At 39.9% G+C, this 19440-nt stretch overlaps 1 protein-coding gene across 3 annotated transcripts in view; it reads left to right on the top strand.

The window, feature by feature from the left end:
* The window catches only part of CEMIP2 (cell migration inducing hyaluronidase 2), a 51010-nt gene extending 46613 nt beyond the window's left edge, over window positions 1–4397 (top strand). For all 3 annotated transcript variants that reach the window (XM_051789335.1, XM_051789334.1, XM_051789336.1), the window contains exons 22-24: window positions 481–629; window positions 1328–1434; window positions 2100–4397. In XM_051789335.1, the coding sequence (XP_051645295.1) occupies window positions 481–629; window positions 1328–1434; window positions 2100–2296 (453 nt within the window). In that variant the 3' untranslated portion in view covers window positions 2297–4397. The remainder of the gene's footprint in view (window positions 1–480; window positions 630–1327; window positions 1435–2099) is intronic.
* The last annotated feature ends 15043 nt before the right edge of the window (window positions 4398–19440 follow it).

Genomic DNA, 19440 nt, shown 5'->3' with positions numbered 1-19440 from the left:
GCAAGAGAGGAGCCCTGAAGAGAAGATACAAGGACTCCCTGAAACAACATCTCAGCCTTGGCCATATTGATCACCATAACTGGTCTACTCTGGCCTCCAATCGGGAGGCCTGGAGACACACCATCTATAACACTGCCGATGCTTCTGAGAATGCACACAGGATCACTCTCAAGGAGAAAAGACAACACAGAATCGTGTCTTGCAGAATATATCACCTAAGGAGTCTTTCTGCTGTGCCTTTTGCAACCAGACGTGCCTATCTCGTATTGGCCTTTTTAGCCACCAGTGTGCTTGTAACAAACATGGGCAGGGCCCTTCCCAGATCTTCATTCGCGAAGCCCAGCCATGATGATGAGTATACCACTGTGTCTAAACTAGAATAACATTAACACTGAATGTAGTAGAATTGCTCTTTGATTCATATTAACTTTAAGAAAGGAAGAAAAACGTTATTTTCTCTCTGTTTTTCCTCCCATTCAGGTCAATGACACCATGTTTTCCTTCAAGGATAATGGTATACTTACTGTTATAATAGATGCCTGCGCTGGCACAGTGTTGGGAAACAAATTATTTTCTGGAATAGACATTAAGCATGTAGGTGGATATTTAAAATCTGGAATTCCACAAAGGTATGCATAATGACCATTTATTTCCAATATGCTCTGTACGCTGTAGCTCCGTTTTCTGATGAGGATTTAACATAATGGTGTTTATACAGGAGCACTGAAAGTGAGCAAAAGAGATATCTAGGTTGAGGGAAAAGGGCAAACACAGGACCGTGTTAACAGACAGTTTAGCCTTATTTAAGAAAATAAAGCAAATTTTGAACATTTTTGATTTTGTGGTATTGCCTGTCCTTCACCTTATTTTCTTAACTAAACATCATGTAATAACGCTTCTTTGTGTAAAACAATAACTTTTTGTTTAATGAGGACACTGGCAAGGACTATGTGAAAGATATCATATTGTTCTCTCCCCATAGGGAGAAAATTACTTATCATTAAAGAAAGATAAAGAGTTGGTGTCAGAAAAAAAATCACCATTCTAATATGCTAATTAGGGATTAATATCTAAACTTAATTTTTTGATACAAAATATTAAACTCTGTTTAAATACCACTTTACAGTGATTTTGAAATTACATTTTAAGGTCAGTTTAAAAATGAAAAATTTTAGTACTGCTTTCAGAAAGGGTTGACTGTTTCCATGTCATGAGTACTCTTAAAGAAGTGGACTATGAGACCAGCTAGCTGTAAAGACATGTAGCAGAATATTAAAAAAATATTGTGTTTGTAACAGCTGCTGTCTCTGTACTGTTTTTACTGCAGGTCTATTGTTCTACTGAGCACAAGAGGTGATTTAGAAATTCCTAATAATTTAGCAGAAGCCTTAATGTCCCTGGGGACAGCGAAACCACCTTATCTTCAGAGCAACGGTTGGTGGAAATTTTGCACATTTTCTTTGACACCACCTTGGTCTGTGTGTTTATGTTGGCGTGGTGGGTTTCTCATGGGGTGTGTGTAAAGGATGCAGCTGGCGGTGAGTGGTTGCCAGTTTGCACTGGTGTGGGCTTCTGCAGAAACAGAGAAATTACTGTGGCAGTTCTTTGTGCCTGTGGATTATACAAAAAGAGTCCTGGAGTTTTTTCGTGAAGCCTGTATTTTGTGCCTCACCCAGCAAATCTGTTTTTAAGCAATCTCCTGTGCCTGGCTAGTGTTTCCTGTTGTAACAAAATTTGAAGCTAGAAATGAACAGCTCTTGGTATTTTGAGGGATGATGACTTTATAAAACCACATGGGGTAGTTCTCGTCCATTCAGAGGCTTGGCACAAGTTGTGTCTCAGAAAGCAGGTTTTCTAGCTGTCCAATTAGCTGTGTTTTCAAATTAAGATTTCAGACTATTTCATATTGTATATTGAAAAAGGAAATTGCAAATCAGTATTTCCTTGTGAGGTATGTGTGTAGCTGAGAGTGGATTAATGTTCTGAATAATGTGGGAGAGAGAATTTTGAAGGAACATTCCCTTTTCTTCCTAACCGGTCGTGTATTGTGCTTCAATGAGCTTGGCTGGTTTAGTAATGCTGAGCTGTTTTTGTCACAGGAAGCCTGGCCTTCCTGGGCTTCAGAGGAAGCTTTAAGCCATCCTGGATTAAGCTGTTTACTGGTCCTGCTGGGCATGGGCTCGTTCAGATAGAAAAGTATATCCCTTTACAACTGGAAGAGTATGGCTGTGCCAGAGCAATCAAAAGCCGACGGAAAGACCTCGAGCTTCTGAAGAAGGCTACAAGATCTCGTTAAAGATTTAAGATGTACATAAAAGCTGGGGAAAAAATGTGAACTAACTTATTTTTTAATTTATGGCATTTTAAACTATATTGTTATCCGAGTAAATCATGTTATTGTCTGACAGATGTTTGCCAGCATTGACTGCTTGAATGCCAATCTGTGCACCTTCTAGTTGTATAAAATATTAAAGAATTTATTAGTATTTGTATAAACAGGTTTCAGAGATTTTTCAGATGTTTGTATTTACTGTAAACAGTTTTGTTCTGTTTATTACTCCTTTTGTATGTAAGACGGTGTTCATAAAAGCCTTAAATTTTTAATAACAGATGTTGGAGTGCATCTTGGATTACTTGAATGATTTACATTAATGCTTCCATAAGCAGCTTGAATTGATCATTATAACTTACACATTTTCCCTCAGCTGTTTAGGTGTTTTTTTAAGAGTTAATTTAGCAGTCAGCTTAGTTACATTCTCAGTCTGCTTTCCAGCTTGTTAAAACCCAGTTTCCCTTATGCAGGTAGCTGATTTAAGGGGTTTTAATTGCAGTAAAATTTTTACTTTCTGTGTGAAAGATGGAGGGGGGAATTCAAAGATCCAGCCTGGGGCTGGGTGAGGATTGTGTACCATGCAACAGAGTTTTACAAGGCTATGTGTACCAGCATGGCATGCAGAACAGGAAATTACTACTGTTCTTTAGGATCATTGTTTATTATTCCCGCTGAATACACAGGTGTATCTGTGAGAGTTATTGTAGTAAATAGTCTAGATTTTAAGGCTGCAGTCTCGAGTACAGTTTGACTTCAGCTTAGTCTTTTAAAGCTTGTAGCTAAAAGGGCAAAGCTGAGATTCTGTTAATATCAATTTGTTAGGAAACTGAGTTTCTACTCCTGCAGTGATTTTTTTTTTTTTTTTAATTTGATAGGCTATCCCAGCTTTAACTTATAAATAAACAGAAAGTGCTCTCAGTTCATTCAGGCATATATCTTTATATCTTCAGTTCATTCAGGTTATATCTTTTGCCTTAACTTTGATCCTTTTAGTATACTCATGTTGTTAATTCCTATTGACTTTATATTAGGTCTGTTTGATTTTTTTTTTCTGGTTTTGTTGCAATTATTTGGCCCTTCCTGCAGATAGCATGAAAATCATTTAGATGAACAGAGGTACAACTGCCCCTTTTCAGGATCCTAGTCTTTGAAATTAAATTTCAGGGACTGTAAAGATGCATTTTCAAATAGGGAACAACAGGTGCCATGGAGCTAAAATGTAACCCTAGTTCTAAAAAAACTGACATAATTCCTTGTATATTTTCTCATTCATTTTACATGTATCTACCATTCAGAGACTCTTTGTGCTTTGAATTCAAAATGCAGTGTCTGTTGCAAATGAGCTATATGCCTGTCTTCTCCAAAGAAGTTAAAAAACTGTGGGGATTTTTTTTTTTGTGCTTTAAAGGAGAGGAGGCACAGTAGCAGACCTATTATTCTGTTCAGTTGAAATATGCTACCTCAGTGCTACAATTTAACTGCCTGGTCTAATGTAGTTTCCTAAGTGAGAAGGGAGGGGAAAGGAGCACAACAAAAGAGATGAAGTTAACTAATAGATTACTGACATTATTTTTATTGTAAAACCAAGCCAAATGAATGATTGTGTATTTTGCAGTTGCTTTAATGTTCTGAGTACAAGTTGGTCTTGTAATGTTTAAAAAAAAAAGATGTCATTTTGGTAGGGGAAGATGTGGTAAATCTTTGACTAGTTATAATGTTTGGTGTTATTAATGCAGGGCAGCATGATTTAAATGCTTTGAGTGCAGTAGTGGTAGTGTTTGGGGATTTAAATGGCTTTAAGACTTCCTCTGTTTTGTGGGTTATGCTCAGCAAAGAAATAATGATGAGGTAGTGACCCTCAGGCTTGTGAGGTTGGCCATTATTTATGAAATTCTGCTGTTCTAAGCTGTCTAGTAAAAATTGTCCTTGGAAGTCTCAAGAATATTCTGATGTAGGGCTTACTGATGAACAATTTGACCTGAAGTTGAAGAATTGTCTTCTGGTGTAAATTTAAACACTTAATAAATGACATAAATAAATTCTTACATCTGACAAGGCAATAAAAGTTTAGGTGTCTTCTGTTCTTGTATCTAGTGATTTTATAATATGTGCTGTGTGAATAAGATAAACTATTTTATTTCAAACGCCAATTTACCTATGAAATTTTGGAGCATATCCTACTCTTCTTTCCCAGTATACCTAACTTGTCTCTGAATGGAGACACTGATGGTGACTGAAGTTATGGGCCTGTCTCAAAACTCAGGCATCTCTTAAGTCTGAGCTGCTGAGTGTAGAGTAATATCAGCTTGCAAGGGCGAGCGGAGCAGCACTCAGGGGCTTCCTCTCCATGTCTTTAACTACCTGGTGGGGGAGCAAAGAAGATGGACCCAACCTATTCTCAATGGTGCCCAGTAGAGAACAAGAGGCCGTGGGCCCACATTGAAATGCAGGCAATTCCACATAAACAAAAGGAAAGTTTTATACTGAGTGGGTGGTCAAGCACTAGAACTGATAGCCAGAGTGGCTGTGGAGGAGCAGCTTTACCTAACCCTGCTTTTGGACAGCTCGTGTCCTGGGCCTTCTCTAGCAATGCCTGCCAGGCTGATGCTGTGGTTGTGGGCAGTGAAAATCACTAATGTGCTTGGCCTCTCTTTTCAAGCACTCCAACCACCATAGCCTGCAAGGGCTGAGCCACCCACTTTTCATGTCTGAAACTCAGTGAGACCTTAAAAGTGAGGCATCTCTGCCCCAAACCCATTCCAAAAGGCTTTGTAATTTCCTCTTCATGCTCAGGCTTTGTATACAAATAGATTGATTTCCATTCCTTGCTCAAATGGTGTCATCATGCTGTAAAGAAATTAAAAAACAAGAAACAACAAAAGAATAAACTACTTGGAGCAGGTAGCAGATTGACAAGGCTCTCTCTGGGCAAAGGCACTGCTCAAAATTCATTATATGAGGAATGGGGAGACCTATCCCTAAGGGGCCAGGAATTATGGCAAGGATGTGCTGTAGTAAAATACAGATTTAATTCTGCATATTGTGGGACAGTGACAGCTGAGGTCCCAGATAACTTCTGACACATGACACGAAAATAAATTTTCCCGTTTGGGGCAAGTCCCATCATTTCCTCTGCTTCTCCTCAACTCCTTTTCACATTATGTAGGAAGAATGTAGATCTAAGGATAGTCATCCAGGTCTGACTGAAAAGCATACTAACTGGGTTTGATGATAGCTGTATCTTATGGTACACTGCTCAGTGAAGGTCTTAAAACAGTTTGTCGTGGTTGTATTTGTTTAAGGTAATCCTTAGTGACTGAACGTCTATGAAATGCAACGAAAAGCAGTGGCACTTGAACTTCAAAATTGCATTTATGTGAGCTTTTCCCAGTCATTACTTTTCCACCTCTTCTGGTCATACTTGTTCTTGCACTTAAAGGGAAGGTTTTATCCTGGATGTGGCACTTAGTGCCATGGTCTAGTAACCACGGTGGTAGTGGATCAGGGGTTGGATTTGATGATCTTAGAGGTCCTTTCCAACCCCACTGATTCTATGATTCTGTGATTCAATGATCCTTTCCTAGACTTCACAAACATATTTTTCTTTTCTAATGCCATATCATTGTCCTGTGTCTTGGGCTAGTTAAAACTCTTAAGATAATACTCAGTGTTCAAGTAATGAGGCCACCTTCGACTTGAGAATTTATGAACTTTTTTAATTTTATGGCCTGGGAATACTGCAATTTTGCAGATTAAATTTGTACTAACAATTGTAATTTCAAAAAGAAAAAAAAAAAAGCTTGTCTGGTCATAGAATTCCACCTCTACTTTTTTATGTGATGAAATTCTGAAAAAAAATTATTATTGGATATAATGGAAAAAATTTTAGAGAGAGGAAACATTATTACTGCCTTCTAGTACTTAAGGGTACAGGAGAGCTGAAGAGGGTCTTGTACAAGGGCACATAGTGATAGAACAAGGGGGAATGGCTTTAAACTGAAAGAGGGTAGCTTTAGATCAGATGTTAGGAAGAAATTCTTTACTGAGTAGGTAGTGAGGCACTGGAACAGGTTGCCCAGGGAAGTTGTGGGTGCCCCACCCCTGGAAGTGTTCAAGGGGCTTTGAGCGACTTGGTCAAGTGGAAGGTGTCCCTGCCCCTGGCAGAGGCAGTTGGAAGGAAATGATCTTTGAGGTCCCTTCCAGCCTAAACCATGCTATGAATCTATGAATTTTGGGAGAGAGCAATCTTGGGATCTCTGGAGATCAGCATAACCTTTTCTGTTACATCATCCTGTGTTTTTTTCTGAACCCATACTGAAAAAATTCAGAGAGACTTGTGCTCTTCTTGAAAGGTTTGCGGCTGTCACATTTGGTGTACTAGTGAGAAATTGGCTTGGTTAGATCACAGAGAAATTTCGAAGTAATCAATCTGTATAAGCTTTCTCCTTTAAGGCCAACTTTTTAACTTTTTAACTTTTTTCTATTGTATTTAAAAGTACAAAGCAGACTTAATTGCCTTGCCTGGGAGGCAGATTCTCTGTTTATCTTATTCCAGGTTGAATGGGTTGACAGATGAATATACTAATGTATAATCTTTTTCTGAGGAAATGTTCTTAAAACATGTGAAGACCTGTCTTTAAGTATAATTTCTTCTAAATGGAAAATAAAAACAAAAGGACATTTCGAGATTATTTTGTGTGTGCAAGTATCTAAGTAATAATGCTGTGATAGACCTGCTCTCACGGCCAGGCTTCGCGAACGAAGATTTGGGAAAGGCTCTATCCACATTTGTTACAAGCACACTGGTGGCTAATAAGGCCAATACGAGACAGGCATGTCCGGTTGCAAAAGGCACAGCAGAAAGACTCCTTAGGAGGTATATTCCGCGAGACACGATTCTTTCTGCACTGTCTTTTCTCCTCAAGAGCAATCCTGCGTGCTTTCTCAAAGGAAGCAGCAGCGTTATAGATGGTGTGTCTCCAGGCCTCCCGATTGGAGGCCAGAGTAGACCAGTTATGTTGATCAATATGGCCGAGGCTGAGATGTTGTTTCAGGGAGTCCTTGTATCTTCTCTTCGGGGCTCCTCTCTTGCAGCAGCCAGTGGCAAGTTCACCATAAAGCAAGATCTTAGGGAGGTGGTGGTCCTTCATCCTGGAGACAGGCCCTGCCCATCGCAGCTGTGTTCTCAGTAACATGACCTCAATGCTTGTGACTGCTGCTTGTTCTAGAGCAGGTGTATTGGTCGCATAATCTGACCAGTGGATGTTTAGGATTGTGCGGAGACAGCGTTGATGGAAGCGTTCTAGGAGATGCAGGTGGTGGCGGTAGATGCCCCATGATTCAGATCCGTATAGGAGAGCAGACAGCACTGTGGCTCTGGAAACACTGATCTTTGTACTTTTCTTAAAGTGTTTATTATGCCAGTTTATGGAGTTTTCCGAAAGCTCTATACGCCTTTGCTAACCTGTTGTCTATCTCCCCATCAATCTTACCATAGGACGGTATCTACATTCGATATCGTACTGATGGAAGCCTTTTCAACCTAAGGTGACTGAAGGCCCACACCAAGACCTTAAACCATCTCATCCGGGAGCTGCTTTATGCTGATGACACTGCCCTTGTTGCACAGACAGAAGCAGCTCTGCAGCGTTTAACATCCTGCTTTGCAGACGCTGCTGTGCTTTTTGGGCTGGAAGTCAGCTTAAAGAAGACAGAAGTTCTCTATCAACCTGCACCTCAGGAAGTCTTCCATCATCCCCATATCACCATTGGCCAATCAGAGCTCAAATCAGTCCAGCAGTTTAATTACCTAGGCAGCCTCATCTCCTTGGACGATAAGATTGACGGAGAGATAGACAACAGGTTAGCAAAGGCGTATAGTGCCTTTGGAAAACTCCATAAAAGAGACCTGCTGTAAACAGTTAGAAATACAGTTGTCTCTTTCTATGCAGAATTTCCAGTGACATTTTCTACAGATACACTTTAATTATTTCAGGATGTGTTTTGTGTAATTGGTAGCTTTTAGGGATGGATATCAGACGATGATATCATCTTTTTAATATCCATGAGGTTCTTCAGCGGAAGATGGTTTATTCCATCTGTAGGGTGTGAACTATGATCTAATACTTTTCCTTCAACTCTGGTGCAAATGTCTGGTGTATGTTCTCAGTAACAGCAGTCAACACTACAGTTATCTGTGGTCTCATTCCTATTTCTGAGAAATTATTCTATGATGAAAATCACTCAGTAGTCTATATTGCACGTTTCTGCTTTTTAGTTTTTTAATAGTGTAATATAGATTTCCATATGGCAGCATGCTTTGGTTAAGTTTTTTTTTTTAACATTCATTTATTGCTATCATATTTTTCTGTCTTTCATGAGTGTGAAATATAAAGTGTTAGAAGGTATGAGTATCTGTAATCACATGAATCTTAGCAGCATGCCCAGTTGCCATTGGGTTCTTTTTGCAAGTGAGCAGATATATAAGAACTCATGTCAGGCTTTAATAGCTGGACATGAAAGAAAACAAATGAAGATACAAGAAAAAATTGTTCACCGTCTCTTTTCTCTAAAAGCCATTCACATATTTTTCCTTTTTCTTTATAGGGAGAGGGTTCTCTTCACCACTTTCAGTTCTTAAGGGCTGGGATTCTACTCTGCTTAAGAATCAGATTCCCATAGAATTTTCCATTTCTGATATTTCCAATGTTTTGCTGCCTGTGAATTTCTCTGAGTGACTGTCAATCCTTCTTTTCCATTAAATCTGTTTCCAAACTATCTTAGAGAATGGGTTGCACCTCTCCTGTTTTCCCACCCTTATAGTGTACCCAGCCTGACTTGATTTTCAAAATGTAATCTGTCTCTTTGTGGTGGTGCATCCCCTCACTGCCTCCTTGAGCTGCACTGATTTCAGAAATGCTCATTAGGCCTTGGCCTTGACATGGAAAATTACTATGACTAAAACTAACTGTCTTGTGCCCCATAAAGAGTGGTCCTAAGTGAGACCCTGTGAACTTCCCTGTTCTACAGTGGCTATGACCAGAAATCTCCCTCTGAGTGGGCACCTCAGAGCAAGCAAACTTTCCATCTTGCCATACTCAGAGGATGCCACCAAACGCTGATACCCCCACTCCTCGAGGCTCAACCTTTCACATGTTGAGAAGGTGCAAAGGCATCCCATGTCAGTACTTCACTGAACTTGAGGGGATTTTTCACAGGTATGTGTGCCTTGTAACTCCTTTAGGTCTGTATGCATGCAAGTGTGAATATGCCATAGCAAATGTACTGAGAATGTTGCTCTCATATATTCTTAAGTATGTTAGATTTGTAAAGAAGTTAGACGTGTAAGTGAGTTACTGTTGTGCTTGGTTATGCTTGTATTAAATTCAGTAGAATCATTTGTTATATTATTTAAATTAGGCTCTCACTTGAGTGCTGTTAAGTTTAAGTGTTGTTAAAACTTTAGGCCTAAACTGTTGATCAAGTCCAGGGCTCATTTTGGCAAGGGGGTCCACTCTGAACCTTGTAACTAAATGGGAGAATCTCCCTTATTCCTTTTAATCCTTACCCTTTCCCATCCTTACCCTTTTTTTCATCCTCAACCTCTATATATGGAATTTTAGGTCGATTTTATGTTTAGATTGATTGATTTAGATTTTAGTCTGATTTTTCTCTATGTGCTTAACTATCCAGTAAATAGTAGAGTGAACTTTGCCAATGAACTCTGTCACGCTTTCTCTTTTATATTAAACCTGCTTTTACTGATGCCTTTGTCAGTGATTCCTTGAGCTGCCTAATACACTCATTTGTGACACTCCTTTAACAGTCATTACTCAAAATATACTTCTTTCTTTAAATTCTCTGGTCCCTCTGACTCACATTGTAGCAACATGTTCAAAATTAGAGAGATGCATAGAAATATCTTTGGCAAATAGACATCAGGTGTGGGACACTGCTCATGTCACAGAATCACAGACTGGGTCAGGTTGGAAGGGACCGCAATGAGTGCTCTGGTCCAACCTCCCTGCTCAGGCAGGGTCATCCCAGAGCACATGGCACAGGATTGTGCCCGGATGGTTCTTGAATATCTCCAGTGAGGGAGACTCCACAGCCTCTCAGTGTCAAACTGAAGGAATTAGTAGCTCAAAATTTGTGTAAAAATGTTGACCTCCACCACCTATTTTTGGGTGCAGTGTTGCTTGTTGAGTATCAAACAGGCCCTTTATAATCTGTGAATTGTGGGTTTGAATTCTTCCATAGCTATCATGTTTAATTAATTAATTAATTAATTAAGCAGACTTTACAGTCCTGATTATGGAATTAGAGTGAGTGTCAAGATGAAACTTAGAAATATTGACATCCACTCTTTATAGAAAAAAATTGGTTGGAGTTTTTTCTTATGATACTTCATTATTTTCCCACTTAAGTCACTGTGCACTCTTCCCCCCCCCTGCCACGTGCCCCCACCCCAGGCAGTCCTACACAAATTCCATGACATCGTTAGTAGTGACACATAAGCTCAGTGTCAAAATGAAGCTAATAAATGAAGTTCACAATAATAAACATATGCTTAGCAGTTACTGATTATACAAGTAGTAAACCAGGGTCTTTAGTGAACTGCTGTTTCTAAATTTATGTGTGTTTAATACATGAGTTTGTAAATAACTGTATTACTCTATATCCCAAAGAAGATCCTAATTTACAAAAATATTTTTGTATGCAAACAGTTCCCTTCTTCTCCTGTGCAAGTGTGATGCTCAGGATCTATGAAAGAGTAAATGACATTACAAATTGCCAGGAATTTATACTGAAGTTGTTAAGGAACACTCATTGCTGCTGGAGGGCCCCAGGGCATGAAGCCTCAACACAGAGCTTAATAGAGAAGCAAGTGCTCTGTTAGGAGCACAGTGTGGGGTAAGTGTAAGTCAAAATCATGTTTTCTCTCTCACAGATGGCTATACACACAGTACAACTAATATGTGAACCCACACCTGTAGTTAACAAAATTCCGGTCAAGGACTTAAAAGACCCAAACACACTGTGCCTTGATTGTAAACATTAAGAATTCTCAGACACGTTACACAAAAGTAATGAAGTTGAACAGAGATGTGTCATTTGCTAGAATATACCTGCAAAATTAAAATACGTAGTGAGATGAAGTTTCTCACTAGGCAGAGACACAACAGTATAGATGCAAGCAAATCCTTGATCTCTAAAGGCAGTCATTACCTATTTTAAATTGTCATCTAATAGATGTTTAACTTGTGAACAATGAGCTTAAGGTCATAGGAACAACTGTTTGAATACAAGTGCGAGGTTTTGTTCATAACTGTTGCAAAAGTAATTTGGCAATTTGTACTTAAAGAGAATGTTTAATTCTTTTTGTAGTCTATTAACTCTTGCTTTAACTTCTACTACTTGTAAGCCAAGTTCTTACGTTTGATCTGTAAAGCTCCATCATAAACAAATAATGAACCCAACTACATGCAGAGGAGCCATCTGTGAGATTTTCGATTAAAAGAAAAAAGAAAAAAAAACTGAAAAAAACGTTTCTCAATGTAACAGGTAGCAAGAAATGTGTATGTGTGAGGGTGCTTACTGACTTTTGCAGATTTCTCTGCATCCTCCTTAGTATTGATACATTTTCTGTAGTACAGCTTGCCTGGATATAATTGTACATAATTTTTTGGAAGACAGAAAACCAATCATACTGATAGCAAGAAAATGCACTCCATGTGTACATAATACATTAGGAATGGGATATCCAAATCTTCAGGTCTGGTTTTGAACTCTAAGGCCATAGTTATATATAGAAATAGTTTAATTTCCAGGCAAGTCACCAAAGTTCATCCAGAAAGCTTCTTTTGTGGGGTGTGTGAGACTGTCCCAGAGAAAATGTGGGGGGATCACAGAATACCCAGAAAGAGAGTTGATTTATCATGAAAGAGAATGAGTTTAGGAAAGAAATATCTGTAAACGCTGGCATGATTTTTCTTTTTCAGATAAAGTATGTCACAAACAGGAATAGGTTTCTGTGCAGGAAACAGCTCTTCCGTAAAAGGGGCCAGGGAACAGAGGATGTTAGGCCAAGGCAGTGGCCGAGCAAGTACAAACAAGTACAGTGGCTACTGATTTCCTTCCTCTGTTATGCCACAGCATAATTTATTGCAGAGCTACAGAGTAGCAATTGCTCCAGCTTTCAACACAGTTATCGCATCTGATTTCGGAAAGAGTTATGCATGCTCTTATCCTAACAGATGAGAGTGGCTTTATGGAATGAGACATTAGATCAAAAGGTAACACCTATAGAAAAACAAATTTACGCAGTTGAATATATTTGCTAGCAAAATAATTTTTCTGGAAATATTACCACAAAAAGGGAAGTTCTCTTCTGAAGGAGGAAGAGAAAGGTTCAAGGAAAGGTTGGCATGAAGCTGTGGAGTGTTTTGACCAGCGGAAGTTACATTTTGGTACCTCCAGTTAGGTAATGCTCATGGAACAAGAAGCTCTATGATGTGCAAAACCAAAATTTACTCCTATTGATTTTACAGGCACTGCCAACAGATGCAGAAAAAGCCCTCTGTGCACATTTTGGTCTCACACTCAGACGAAACATACACAAGCTCCCAGAAGAGAAGTAGAGGTGTCACAGCTGCCTGGCACGAGCCAGCAGACAGAGAGAAAAAGGATGTGGCTTAGCAGCCCAGAAATAGAGAATCTGTAATCAAATATTTCTGAAGTGAAACATTTTCAAGTGAGACTTCTTTGAAGCACGTTTTTTCTTGAGCCTTTAGGACCATTAACTACTACAGGGTGTCTCAGACCCTGAGAGGTTTGTGCTTCTTTGCAAAAGGTGTTTTTTGTGTGTCTCAGCTACAGCCTTTAATGGTGAGTAGATAGGAGCCAGCCTGGGAGAGGTCACTTGCTATGGTGTTTACAGCTCCAGAATGCTTGGAACCAGAAGCAATTTACTACTTGGCACCAGTCCAGTAGATATTGCATCTTCTCAGCAAGACTTCCCTGCTAGGCAAAGCAACAAAGAAAAGTTTGCCATCACATTAACTGATTAAGGTGAAGCTTCTGTAATAAAAAAAAGGTCACTTTAATTAATGGGTTAGTGGGAGCCTCTAAATTGAAATCGTGATGGAGGGAATTAGAATAACCTTTGGGTGAACCTAATTGGAGTTATCAGTTGAACTTCACAATAAGAAACATAAAGCATGCATTGTCATGGACACAGATTAAAGAGTTTCTTGGGTGAGAGCACTGGGGAAATGAAGGAAGGATTAAAAGAGAGAACACAAATTATTCAGAAGAGATTTTTCTTAGCTCCCACTCCAATGTGAGCATTAAACTCCAGATGTTACTCAGATAAAGTTTCCAACAGATGTCCATTTTCAAACAAAAACCTGAGAGTAGGCTGTTTAATAAAATCTGAGGCTGTCAGTCAGCATGAGTGAGGATCATGGTTTAATCAACAAGCAGAGAAGTTCTCAGATAGCTCTACCATAGCTCTCATGCCATTTTACATTGTAATTGAAAAAACAACAACAGAACCTCAAGAGCTGTGGCCTCTTGAGTAAAGTATGGCAGCAATGCACTGGAAATTGAACTTGGTTGGGAGGTAAGAGTCTGGTTTTCTCAGTTAGATAGGGTTTTGTTTTTTCTTTTAAAGCTATGCTTCTATCAAACATTAGTCTGTGGACCCTGAAGAGCAGATATGCATGGCAATAAAGATAGCTTCAGACTTTCAGTATCAGATTGAAAGGTACAGATGGAGACAGAGGACAGCAACCGCATTGGGATGTTTGCTGACAGCTGGTAAATGCAATAGCAGCCTGCTCCAAACGCACTATAGCTGACTCCTATGGAGTTGTTTATTCCTAACCCAGTGCCTACGTATCTCCTTTAAATACTGTGCAGGGCACAGGCCCCGTCCATTTCCTGGCACAGCATATCAGGAGGGGCATCTGATTCCTTTCTTCCTTGCCTGTTCCAGAGTTCTTCCTCCAGGATCAGGGTTTTTTTAACAGATGTCAAATGCATAAAACTCATCAGTTAACCTTAGTTCAGCCTTAAACATCTACTAGATATTCTTCTCTCTCCTCTTCTTAGTCATTTTAGTTTCCCTCAACCATTAAGAAAAACAGGCTCAAGACAGCAAAATTACATTTATTACTAACCCTTCCTTTTCCAATGCAAGGGCAAAGTTAACCACCAGTATTGTTAATCTAGAGAACGTAGATAAAAATCAAGTTTTTAGACTTTTTACTGCCTATTTTTGCAAGACTGCCACATTTACATTTTCTTTCCTCTCTGGGAAAGACACTAACATTTATGGCTGCATCACTAAGATCAGCAATGCTGTTGAGGAATACATTTGGTGCAGGCAGCTCAATTTGCAGCCTGCAGTATGAGATGCAGGCTGAGCTCTCGGTAGCAGGAGCCCCAGGAAAGAGCCATGAGCTGCTGACCCTTTGCATAGAAATGGGCACAAAGATCCAGTAGCACCAGTCAGGCAGATGGACACTGGGAGACACAGCAGGAGCTAAAGACTCAGGAACAAGAGTGAGACGTCCATGCACTTGGACTGTCAGGGGATAAAAGCCCGGGGGGTTCTTTGTTAGGGGTCCCTCCTTGGAGGCCCCAGGTCCAACTGTTTGTGTGTTGCTGCACCATGAATAAGTGGCTTAATGGAATGAGACATCTGCTGTGGGAAACCTTGGGTCAAACCAGTAAGGAAATCTGGTCTAATTAAGTAAGAATGGGTGGGGAGCCAAGTGGGGACCTGTCAGGTCATTGGAGCCGCCCACTGCAAAGGGGCTTTGGTGCCAGCAGTGAAAGTCTCTGGTGGTGGGAGCGTGACAGCCAGAGAGCCTCATGAATGGTCAGACTGGGAAGTTTTCTTAACTCTTTTTGTGTTTTTTGCTGTAAATTATGCTGCACAGTTTTCATAGCAGAGCAATAAGCTCAGAAACAAAATGTGTTTTGTTTCCCTTCCCACATTGCTGTGAAGGGAAAGCCTGAGGTTCCAAATAGCTGTTCAAAGCTATTTTTATAATTTATATTTGAATAGGAATTATACTTATACCAGTTTGGTTTTTTAACACTGTTTATTTTTTCGTGTGGGGCTTTATATTTCAGCAGAGGGCACTGTGACCTTACTTAGAATTCAGTCCATTTATTGGGTCACTTGAGAATGGAAAAATATTATGCTTTTTTTCAGCGTCAGTCCTTAAATCACAGGGCTATACATGTAGGATTTACTTATTCTCCATTTTAGTCAATGCCTCATCATCATGGCTAAAAGACTGGAAGCAAGTGAAAAAAATAAAATAATCTCCTTATCTTCTGTAGGTAAGAATTAGCTAAATAAAGGCCTGGACTTATTTCCTCTGGGAAAGCCTCCCACAGTATAAAAATGTACTGAATAGGCATTTTGACAGTACAATATAGGCATTTTAACAAAGAAATTACAGCTATATCAGAGGATAACATAAAAAAACTCTTCAAAACTTCCAGATCTTACTGATGTGTTCCAGTCACTGAAGCATAACCTGCTGTTCTGTGCATTAACACAGAGGCAAAACCCCCAAACCCACCTCCACTGCAATTACACCTGGGGAGGCCAGGGCAGACCATAAGATTAGCATCCCCACTTCCCTCCACATGTGGACAATGTGGTAGAGTCCTACTGTGCAGCAGTCAAGTGTCCTGAGAGTTATTTCTAGCCCCATGGGTATGCAACCTACCTGACAAACACAGTAGCTATGCATTGTTTGTGGCCAAAAGTTTATGACATACTTGCCCACCACCTTGCTGACAGGCTGTCTTAACAAGCAGCTGTCAGCAGGATCCTTCTAATGAGACAAATATTTCTTCAGAATGTATTAAATAATAGAGCTACCTGCATGTAGAAGCTATAGACCACACAACAGTGACCTCCCTCTAGCTAATTATGGTTTCTATTCCATCCACAGCATCCACAGGAAAAGTTGCAGCAGTTCACAATTTGTCTGACATTTTCTATGTCTTTCAGTTTGGAGTAAACATGACATCTGAAGCTAACAGGATCCTCAGTGACAATGTGAGAACAATGCCTGTTTTTTTAGTTCTAGTTTTCATTTGACATGTTACCACCCTTGCTGCTTTCAGAAGATTGATGGATTTTACTGTGTGACTCCATTTGTCCCCCACTGTCCCTCAGAAATGACCTCTTGTGACCATTTTGGGTTGGGTGACCAAACCAAGCAATTTAAAAAATATACTGACCCCAGTTTGTGATTGAAAATGATGCAATTCCCTTTGTGTTTAAAAGCCTCTCTCTGGTGTCTTGTTGTGAATCTGTAAGTAGTGCAGGTTCCTAAGAAAGCAGTGTTGCCTCTGTACATTGACACAATATAGCTGCCACTTACTCTTAATTTTTTTTGTCTTGTAAAATGCACAAAGAAATCCTACCTGCTATACTGCCTTTTACTTGTCACCCCTAGGCTTGTATAAAATGGGAAGCATGGAAAATAAGGTTGGATATTTAACCTCTTTAAGAAATTTTTAAGTGATTTAACATTATGGTGCCCAGGAGGAGAAGGAGAAGGAAGAAAAGAGGCACACTGTGCATCTATACTGGCTTGAAAAGGAACAGAGGATGACCACAGTGATGAGAATAAACTATGGCATGCCCGGTGTAAACCCTTCTCTTGATGTGAAGATGGAATTTATGTAGCCATGTTGTCATATTTATCTATGGATTAAAAAAAAAATAACATTTAATTGAGTTCTAAAATTTTGTATCAAACCCGTTGAAACAGAAGTGAGTTAGAACTCCAGTTTGCCAGTTTAAATAGCATTTCAGTTATGTAAGATCATCCCCTTGTATTTCTTGTGGGTAAAATTGCAAGTCGCCCCCATGAAAGCTCAGCTGTGCACTGTCAGGCTTCAGCAGATTGCAGAAAAAAATGAGTGTGGTGTAATGACATTTCACAGGGGTGTGTCTTAGGTGAAGAGCTGGTCTGAGAGTGGGACAATAGTGAAGATGAGAAGCCATGATGCAGAGCAGATACTGGAGGCATGAGAAACACCTGTGCGAGTTTGGGTGGCCCTGCCGGCTGCAGGAGCTGCAGGGGATGGGGGAAACAGAGCATTGTTCACTGTAGCCGTGGATGACCATGGCTGGCAGTGGAACTGTCTCTCCCAGGGCCAAAGCAGGATGTACAGGTGCCCCCATGGCAGGAGTATCCCATGTCCAAACGGATTTCCATGAGATCTACCCACAGCCACACGCTTGTTGCACAATTCTGCTGTGGCCATTGGTAGACAAAGAAGATCCTGCAGGGCAGAAGAGAAGGCAAGGAGACTATGTCAGGATGGGGGGATGTCAGGAAAAAGAAATATGATCTAGTTCATCATTTGTTCCCCCATCAGCTCCTTTCCTCTCTCCACTCTCTTAATTTCTTTACATACTCCTCCTTTCAGAGGCAGCGTCTCTCCCAGTGTCCATATCAATTACACTAATAATACTGATGACTAATTTATTTAAACTATCAATAATATTTGATTCTTTCCTTGCAAAATGGTTTAAGTGGCTCCTTTCAGGGCTTAATGTTCTTCTCTTTACAAATATTGCAGACTGTGAGAATGGCTAGGTTTTGATTAAAAAGTGATACAAGGGCGTTATTATATTGTAATTATTCATTTTTTTATGTTATCGGAGGATAACATAAAAAAACTCTTCAAAACTTCCAGATCTTACTGATGTGTTCTAGTCACTGAAGCATAACCTGCTGCTCTGTGCATTAACACAGAGGCAAAACCCCCAAACCCACCTCCACTGCAATTACACCTGGGGAGGCCAGGGCAGACCATAAGATTAGCATCCCCACTTCCCTCCACATGTGGACAATGTGGTAGAGTCCTACTGTGCAGGAGTCAAGTGTACTTGTAATCACTTTTGCCTAATTTATATCTTATAGCTGTGAAGATTTCTTACCCCACACTTAACATTGGCTGTGGTATGTCATTTTAATTTCTGCACAAATCCACCAATTCTTGCTTATTTCATTCTGGTCTCCTCCTTCTCCCAATCTTTAATACAATTCTGCAGATTTTTGGTTAGCCCACTCGGCAGTATTTTTTGTAACAGATTTTTGCAACATCTGCTGCTGTGTACACACACTGAGTCTAGTTATTAGAAACTCTCTGGATGACAACACATACATTTCACTGTAATAAAAAAGGGAGGTAGTGGAAAATTGCATACTTGTTTTCTTAATGCTGAGATGCTAGTAAATATTTTCAGACCCTGGATGTTGTGATTTAATATGACTGGATTCTCTGAGAAGACATTTGCTTCTCTCAGTCTATGCTAGTTACAAGGCAGTAAGTCTTCATGAAAATTTGTTGGGTATGGATACTGGTTAAAGAGAAGAATCACCTTTGTGATGAGGCTTGGAAACTTTGACCTGAAAAGAGTGGCATGTTAAGGAGAGTAAAATCATGAGTCAGCCCAGCAGCAGCTGCTTATAGAAGTATGTCATTCAAACCCACTAGTTTACAATCTAAGCACATGTTTAGCCCAGCAGGCAACTGTATTATAAACACTCTCAAGCACAATTTAGAGCCAAGAGCAGCAAAATATGTTTACCTCAAGACCTAGCTTTGTTGCCCTGCAATGCTGATGGCATGAAGATCTCCAGGCATGTTCACAGAGAATCAGAGAATCATAGAATATCTCAAATTGGAAGGGACCCATAAGGGTCCTTGAGTCCAACTTCCTGGTCTACAGAGGACAACTTAAAACTAATCCGTGTGACTCAAGGCATCCAGATGTTCCTTGAACTCTGACAGGCGTGGTGCTCTGACCACTTCCCTGAGGAGCCTGTTCCAGTGACCCTGTCTAGTACTATCAGGATCTGACAAAGTGATCGCATTTTGAAAATCCTGTCTGTGGGAAATGCATCCATTTTGACACATGCTGCTTCCAACAGCTTTATTTATCAATTAAGTGTTCTTATTTTGTAGTTACTGTTTTTATACTGCAGCAAGAGCTTTGATGGTTACTTTTATCAGGAGAGAAGTGTTAGACAAGTAGTTATTACAGTACAAATATTTTA

Source organism: Manacus candei, unplaced genomic scaffold (assembly GCF_025592945.1).
Source record: "Manacus candei isolate 608988 ecotype Guabito, Panama unplaced genomic scaffold, ASM2559294v1 h1tg000027l, whole genome shotgun sequence".
Taxonomy (NCBI): domain Eukaryota; kingdom Metazoa; phylum Chordata; class Aves; order Passeriformes; family Pipridae; genus Manacus; species Manacus candei.
The sequence above is the reverse complement of the archived record's forward strand: the minus strand, read 5'-3'. Positions and strand labels throughout refer to the sequence as shown.